Source organism: Psammomys obesus, unplaced genomic scaffold, assembly GCF_907164565.1.
Source record: "Psammomys obesus unplaced genomic scaffold, mPsaObe1.curated_primary_1811, whole genome shotgun sequence".
In the NCBI taxonomy this organism is placed as follows: Eukaryota; Metazoa; Chordata; class Mammalia; order Rodentia; family Muridae; genus Psammomys; species Psammomys obesus.
Window position 1 is genome coordinate 12,082 of NW_026585843.1, and position 8,607 is coordinate 20,688.

At 41.7% G+C, this 8,607-nt stretch overlaps 1 protein-coding gene across 1 annotated transcript; it reads right to left on the reverse strand.

Annotated features, from left to right (window-relative positions):
- Nucleotides 1–2,382: 2,382 nt before the first annotated feature.
- Nucleotides 2,383–7,981, reverse strand: LOC129670884 (killer cell lectin-like receptor subfamily B member 1B allele C; the record flags this gene model as incomplete). Its single annotated transcript, XM_055599498.1, has 3 exons — nucleotides 2,383–2,564; nucleotides 7,351–7,466; nucleotides 7,785–7,981. Coding segments are annotated over 3 exons (455 nt in total), but the record flags the coding sequence as incomplete, so codon positions are not given.
- Nucleotides 7,982–8,607: the final 626 nt, after the last annotated feature.

The window sequence follows — 8,607 nt, forward strand, 5'->3', positions numbered from 1 at the left end:
TGTTTTGCTTGCACACAAAAACACAGTCTATCTATATATCTATCAATTAATCAATCTATGAATCTATCACTCAATGTTCTTAAACATATTTTTAAATCTAAAAGCCAGTGACTAACATCAATTTCAGTGAAACAAGACTGAAAACATTTTCTCTAGATCAGGAGTGTCTGCCCTCCCCTCTTCTACAGTGAGTGTAGAAGTCTCATCATGGATTTATAGTGAAGTGAACAGGTGACATCTTGCTGTGTTTGTACTGCGTTTCCTATTTGCACTGGGGAGCAGATGTGAAATACATCCTGTATCCACTTTTGCTATCCAGTTTACATATAGGACAACATCCATTCCCAATAAGCTCCTATGCACATGAAGCATGCTGCCTGCACTCAGAACAGGGTGGACTGTTTCCAGGCTCTTGGTGCCTTCTTCAGGGGGAGCAATGTGACTGAGAAACCTCATCTAAAGCAAGCCTATAGTACACATTGGAATACAGTGTAATGAGAACTGGCAGCCACAGGAGTGAGTACTCTAGAGCCCTGATGGTTGTTGGGGCTTCCTTTTAGGTGTTCAAGAGAAGGAGTGTGGTTATGAGGAACTTAATTTGGGTGGTTCTCTGATTTGACTGACAGGCGTTTTAATGATAGGCATGTTCAGTTGTTCTAGGCCTCATTCAGTAAACAGAAGATTCTCTCAACAGGTTTGCTTTGCCTTGTTGAGCACACACCCCAGACCAGTCTAGACTGGACTGACCCATTTCCCATAGTTCCCAAATACATTAATATTATGTTTGATTAGAAACTGTCAATGCTTGATGGTCCTTAGAGGGATGAAAAACTTCTATTGTTTGAAGTAGGTGAAAAGTGCAGCTCTATGGCTGTGGAGGTCTTGGGGTGCTAACAGATCACGAGGTGCATTGTTTAGAGATGGGACATATGAGCATAGCATGTACAGGAAAGTAACCTGGGCTCCCAAGCGTGTTACCAAAAGAGAGGTATGGGCAGAACTCAAATGAAGTAGATTCCCAAGTTACTAAACTGCTCCCTAAGCTCCCCTGCTCTGTTACAAATATGATCACTCCAGCTAACTGCCAGGAGCAGTGTTTTGGTTGTTGTTTCTGCAGAAATATGTATTTATTAGGGTCCTTTTCTGCTACCCACCGTAGCTTCCAAAGAGAACACATGGAGTCTTACGAGATTTATTCAACAAGTTTTAAGCTCTATAACTGCTCAGATATTTCTCTATTATGCTATTTTTCTATTATGCTAGTCTGGCTCCCTCCCAGCCACGAGCTCTTTTACTTGCCATCTCAGTCTTGCCTTGGCCTTCTGCCATGACTCTCCATCCTCAAGGTCCTCCTTGTGGTGACTTCCTCCTCCCTTCTCCTCTTTCTCTCTCTCTTTCTCCCTTCTCCCCCTCCTACTCTCTCTGTCCCTCTCTCTTTCTACCTGAGACCTCAGACTGAGAATGGAAGTCCTACCTGCTCTCTCCTCTGTCCAGTTATCAGTTCATCAGCTTCTTTCTTAGCCTCTCAGGGACAACTGGGGAGCATTCTTTACACAACAACGCAGGATGTTCTTCATAGAAATGACAATGCCCACATCCAGACAGCAACTGGATCTCAGGGCACAGCATCTGAATACAACGTGTAGGAGAACATCCCCAACAGTTTCTGATTTACTTACTAAGTTGCCCAATTTATTAGTTACTTATCTTGTTCTTATGATAAAACACAATAAGTGAGGTGGCTTATAGAAGAGTTTAATTTGGCTTTTCATTCAAGAGGGTTGGAGTTCATAAAGACAAGAAAGCAGAAAGCATGGCAGCTGGAGTAAAGCTGCCATCTTGTACTGGAAGTATGAAGCAGAGCAAGCTACAAGTAAAAGCTGTGGAAAGGCCACCTCCAGTGACATTCCTCCAGCAAGGCTGCACTCCTTGAACCCCCTCAGACAGTGCCAGCAACTGGGAACATAGTGGGAAAATGCTCAAGACTATGGAGGACATTTATCATTTAATCCACCACACTGAGGCTGGCCTTGAACTCATGACCCTCCTGGCTCAACCTTCCCAGAGCCACCAGTTCCTGCATTGCAAGTATTTTAATAATGATTTTGTAAATAGTTTTCTGTGGCTGCTTTGCAGATGAGCTCAGACACAAACAGTGAAGGTCATGGTTTCCAGGATTTGAATCTGGAGCCCTTCAGCTGCCTGGGCTTCTTTTCACAGAACACCTCTCTTAGAATGGCACATCTGTTTCTCTGTCCATTCACATTTACAGAATAAGTTATCTGTAAGCATCATGGTGCTTTTAGAGTCCATGCTTTGTGCCACTATGTGCACTGGGAGGGCAGAAAGCAGAGAAAAGCAGAGACAGACTGAGCGCGGAGATCTGCTGTGCATGGTTAAGTAATCGAGATGCGATTTGCAGTCAGGAGTCATTGCACATGGTATCACGTTTTGGTTCCTTTTGGCAGATCCAGCGGTTGTCTGAAACACAGCTCTCAGAAACCACTTTGTCCTTTGAGATGGCACCACAGCTGCCTTCTTTACCTTCACCAGTGACTTGTAATCTGAGGAGGAAGAAAACAGCTGCTATTAGATATCCTGAATTGGCCATCTTCTCATCTAGACGTCTAAGGACTGTAGAATCCACAGTGTTTAAGCACCATACACAGAGTAACAACACGTGTCCACATTAAAGATGGAGGCTTATCTGCACACATCTTCCTCTATATTTTTCAATTTTACTTTCAACTAGAGAAGAATTCTTTCAGGAAAAAAATATTCATATGATGAAAAAAAAGTTTGGAAGCAGGATTGCATCTCATTGGACTGCTAACATCTCATGCAAGAAAAAGAGCCGCCTCACTTTCCCGAGCTCCTGTTTCCTGAATGTATTGCTATAACCAGCCAGTGCTTGGGGAAGGCGTTCATATGTACAGTGACAACAGTTAAACACGGTGGTGCTCAGTGACTGTGTTTAACATGCAGACTGAGCTCACCGGATCTACAGAGGAAAGAGGGTAAGGCCATGTGTTAATCATGGCCCTTTATGCCTGTGGGCATTTGATTTAATACTCAAACATGGCTCAGGTGTGAACTAGAATCCAAACAACACAGGAAAAAATAGAGTTAACTGTAGAAGAGATGAGTTCAGATTGCACCGATTCATTGTAAACAGAAGGTGGTGTACGAAAGTGCCTGGGGCTTTCTTATAACTGTTCTTTCTTCCTTTTGTCATTTCTTCATGGAGCCCTTTGGGCCTGAGAGACAAGTCTGCTCTAACCCAACTTCCTGTATGCTAGCAGTCATCGCATAGACTTCCCTCCACTGTAAATGGCCGTTGTCTTATTTCTTCATGATCCAGGACTTTCTTCAAGTTTAAAGATAATTTCCTTACACCAATCTGTTCAAAATGCTTTTAAGGTTTCCTAGGCCATCTCCCATCAGGCCTTTGGAGATCGCTAACATTATTTTATCAATTCGCCAAATAAACATGCAGGAAAATTGGTTATATTTTCCTTATCAAAAAACCAGGGTAAGAGAGTTAAAACAAAAGCAGGGCTTGACTGATGCTCTTTCTACCGTAGCTCAGCAGCCTCCAGGCTTACCTGGTCATTGACATGTGGTCATTTTATACTCATGGTAAAATGAAAGATGGACGGAGCTGAACCCATACACTTCAGATATCTTACAGTTTTATTATCACTGTGAATCACAATAATGTAAACACGTTACATAAAAGCCTAATTAAGTCACACACACACACACACACATACACACACACACACACACACTGGAAAGTGCTGTGCAGGTTTCTGGTTGAGAAGACTCATCAGTGTCCAACTTATCTGTGGATCCCACAAGCTACAACAACCCGCTTATATGCTGCTGCAATACTGGCAGGACTATTTCGGAAGTAACCAAGCACTTTCTGATTGACTCTGAGGCTCACTTTGCAGAATGGCCTCTGTCTCAGCTCCTGTCTCCAGGTTCCTGCCCTGCTTGAGTTCCTGTCCTGGATTCCTTCAGTGATGAGAAGGGATATGGAAGCATAGCCAAATAAATAAACTCTTTCCTCTCTAACTTGCTTTGGTCATAGCAACAGTAACCCTAAATACGACACTCAAAGCATTAGAAAAAAATCAGGATAGATTTTATGAAACAAGATGTGTATATTTTTGTTTTTGTAAATATATTCTAACCCATAACATTTGTTTTAAAATAATTCCCACTTTAAAGTCTTACTTTTTGAAAAAAAATTCAAAATATGGTCTTGTATACTGTCAACATTTGCTCTCTAGGTTAACAATGTGTTTAACAATCTCTAAACTTAATATATTATTATATTTCATATAACATATATCTATATGTTTCAGTATTATAAATTTCAATCATTTTTATTCTAAATGATAAAAAGGAATGTTTAAAGTATTGACTTGTACAATTTGCATAAATTTACTCAAGATTTGTGTCTTGAGTAAACACTTTGCTATGATACCTTTTCTATGATAAAACAACATGACCAAAATCAACTTAGGAAGAAAAGGATTTATTTCACTTATAGTTCCAATAAATCCTTCACAAAGGTAAGTTAAAGCAGGCACTCAAGTAGGCCATAAAGCAGGAGGCAGGGACCATGAAGGAGCAGAGAGGAGACAGGTATCGGCAATTTATAAGGTACGAGGCAAAACCCTCTGTTCAAATGAGGTGTTTCAGTTTAATTGGGCATTCGTAAACCAAAGGGGGTCTTTTGATTGCTGGGCTTTAATACTTTGATAACTGAACCTTGGTAGTCAGCCTCAGGTGAGGAAGTGGCCAAATAAGGGAAAAGACCTTGGTGGCTAGATTTGGAACAGTTTTTAGCAAGGCAGAGCAATGAGGAAAAAGGCCAAGGCCTGCTGGCACCATGTTTGCCATGTTCAGCCTGGCTAGACTCCCTCCCCCCCTCCCAGATTACTCTAGCTTTTGTCAAGCTGATGTAAAACTCACCAGCACAATTAATAAAAAATGGTTCTCAATATAATACCTTCTTCTTAAAAAAATTAGAAGCAATGTAATTTCTTCTTCTTTACAGAAATGTCTTCTTCTATACAGAAATTTGATTGAATCCTGCCTGCTTTTGCTTATGAAAAACATGAACTTGTTCTGTCATGTCACGGCCGGAGTGCTTGAGGTGCTTGTGTGACACTCCAAGAAAACAGGACAAGAGTCTTGTGACTTGGGGCTGGAGAGATGGCTCCGAGTTTAAGAGAACTGGCTGTACTTCCAAAGATCCTCAGTTCAATTTTAGGAATTCCTAGTAACCACATGGTGGCTCATAACCATCTAAAAAAAATGAGATCTGTTGCCCTCTTCTGGCATGCAGGCACACATGCAGGTCAAATACTATATAAATCATAAATAAATAAATAAATAAAATACTAAAAACAAAACAAAAAAACCTGAGTCTTGTTTCTTTAAAACATGAAATGTTCTTGGATGTGTTTTTGTGCTCTACTAGGTGCAGCAGAAAAAAGGTGACTTTACTTCAGACTGATTATTACTACTGATTGATAATGTTTAAACTGTTCTTTCTGTGCTTCTCTGGAAAACCGCATTTGCCATGCCAGCTTGCCTTTGTTATTGTATTCAGCTTGAGCTTTCTTAACCCTCAGTATAAATTGTCTGCTGCTCTAAATAAAGTCAGCTGTTGTGTGAGACTGTTCTCCAGGTCCTCCTGCCTCTGCAGTGGTGATACATTGCTCCTTGTTATGCTAGTAATTATGAATTTTGTTAAAATATATAACTTAAGTATGAAGCATCAGTTCTCCCACTGAAATCTCCCATGCAGTCTCCCATAGTAAGAAAATGAGACACCGAAGAGCAAATACCTCTTGACTGCTTTGTGATCTACACACACTTATGGCTTAGATGCCAAGTATGCCCTAACTGGGCACCTACTGAGACCTCAGTTTCTAGCAGGTGATGCCACCCATGGGTGACTGGAGCATGAGGACGTTAATTCTGTCAATGGATTAACTAAGTCATGAGTTCCAGCTGAATGAATTGACCCTCACAGGAAGGGGCCCTGCCTTTGAAAGGCCTATCTGCCCCTGTGTCTCCTTTCTTCTCTGCCCCTGTGTTCTACTGCGAGATGAGCAGCTTTGCTTGTCTCTGCCCTTCCACTGAGGTTCTGCATTATCACAGCAATCACAGCAATGGAGCAGCAGATCAAGGACTGAGACTTCTTCACTTCAAAATAAACGATTCCTAATCATCTTTCCATTCTTGTTTATCTTAGATATTTTATTTCAATGACAAAAAGCTGATTATACACAATTTTATCATATCCTATCAAACAACGGTTAATATGTAGGTATTTTCTCTCAGATGTCAGAGCTCTGCACTGATTTATTTTATTTTATTTTATTTTATTTTATTTTATTTTATTTTATTTATTTTATTTCATGCTCAACTGGTTGGGACCATACAAACTGATCTGAAGGCACCCTGTGCTATATTTTCACCAAAGTTTAAAATGTGCTGCTTAAGACAGTCCATGTCACTTTTTATAAGGCTGGTATCTTCTCATATGTGAAGAATTTCAACCACCCTGGGAATCATATTTTCAGACTATTCTGAACCTTTTTAATCTTAGCTATCAGTGTTAGAGCCCTATAGCCCTGATAACCTGAGATGTGTTGGGGTAACCTACTCCCATACATTGTGTATCAAGTGGCTATGAACGTGTGCCCCTGTCGTTGCCACAGATGCTGACGGGTTCTACGGTTTTGTCCTCTATAGTCCACAAAATCTGCTCTCTACTATGTAAATGTCATTTGCTTCCTCACCTGCCCAAAATGTTGGTTCTCTGGGATTATCATGTTAAAAATCAAGCTGCTGGAGGGTTGGGGAAGGGGTCACTTAGCCCTCAATCTGCCCAAGAGATACTGAAAGATAGACAGGTGTGGTCCTGCTGCTGATTGGTTCAGGTGAGTAAACTGTGGAACCATTCCCACTAGGCTAATAAGCAGTTTTGGTATCAGAAAGGAGAGGAATTTGGATGAAAAAGTGGCTGGTTCCAGGGGATCAGACACCCTCACAGAGACACACATGCAGTTAAAACACCAATTTACATTAAAAAGGAAAAAAAAAAGAGCTGGAACTTGGTGCTGGAGGAAGAATGGGAGCAGAGCAGGGAGGTATGGTGGCAGGCGAGTCCTCCTGAGTAGATGTTTAGCTGCCTCCAGCAAAAAGGCTAACAGGCTTGTGCTATACAGGTGTCTCCATGTCCTCATTATTAAGCTCAAGCAGCAGCCCCCTAAAAGCCCCCACAGTAGAAGTGAATATTTGAGTTAGCTTCTCTATACTCACACATCAGAGCTTAAAGCAGAGTTGTTTATCCACTTCCAGGTCTTGTCCAGCAATTTGTAACTTAGTCCAATCCAAAATGAAAGGCCTCCTTCCTTTACCCAGTCCTGTAGGAATCTCTACAATCAAAACAGTTTAGGATTTAACCCTGAGACTGTGTCTGGGTGACTCATCCATCAGACTCCTGAAACCTATTTCAAGGTCACCTGTCTCTGACCTGAGTGTCCAGTTATTCTTCCTCCTTTGTGAAATCTGTGCCCATATTTATGATCCTAGGACACTCGCCTTCCATACATAGTTATTGGCTCCATGTCTTAAGTCTCTCAGACTATGAGCTTCCTTAAAGTCCCCACTTCCTTTGCATGGAGCATGTGTAAGTCTAGACAGTGGTGTAGCTTCAAGAACAGCTAACATCTCTATTTTGTTGAACAACTTACCAGCTCTACTCGGTCTTCAACAAGCAGCAAAGTGGCTCCTTTCTGATTACAGTCATCCAGACCTTCCTTCCAAGTGTTGGCAACTTGAGAAAAATGTATGCATTTATGTCTGTGCGGAATCCAGTCCTCTGGGCACATTGACTTAGCTGGACTCTCTGAAGTGAGAAGGAGACACGGAACATTTCTACCTGTTCTTACTGCACCACAGCCAGCTGTACACAGTAGTTGCTTTACTAACACACACTTTCACTAACAGGTGCAGGAATGAGTACTGTCATGACAGATCAGAGAAATATAATAACAAAGAATGTATTTTATTTTTGTTTCTATTAATTAATTTCACACAAAGTTATCTATTCGACAGGTTTATTATTCCTTGGGGTGGTTTGAACCAGAAGGGTCCCCACAGGCTCACACATTTCAATGCTTAGTTCTCAGGGCGTGGCATTACTTTAGAAGGCGTGGCCTTGTTGGAGGAAGGGTGTCATGGGGGAGGGGCAGGGTGAAAGGGAGGAGTGGGGGAGATGGGAGAGTGGGCTTTGAAGTTTCAAAAGCCCAAAGCAGGCCCAGGGCCCTTTCCTCCTGCTTCCTGCAGATCCAGATATAGAACTCTCCCTCAGCAGCTCTAGCACCATGTCTGCCTGTGTGTTGCCATGTCCCCCCCATGAGGACATGGACTAAACCTCAGAAACTGTGAGCCAGCCCCAATTAAATGCCTTTTTTTTTTTTTTTTCTGTAAGACTTGCATGGTCATGGTGTCTCTCCACAGCAATAGAACACTGGCTCTAAAGCATTTCTCTAAAGCATATTACTTTTTTGGTGT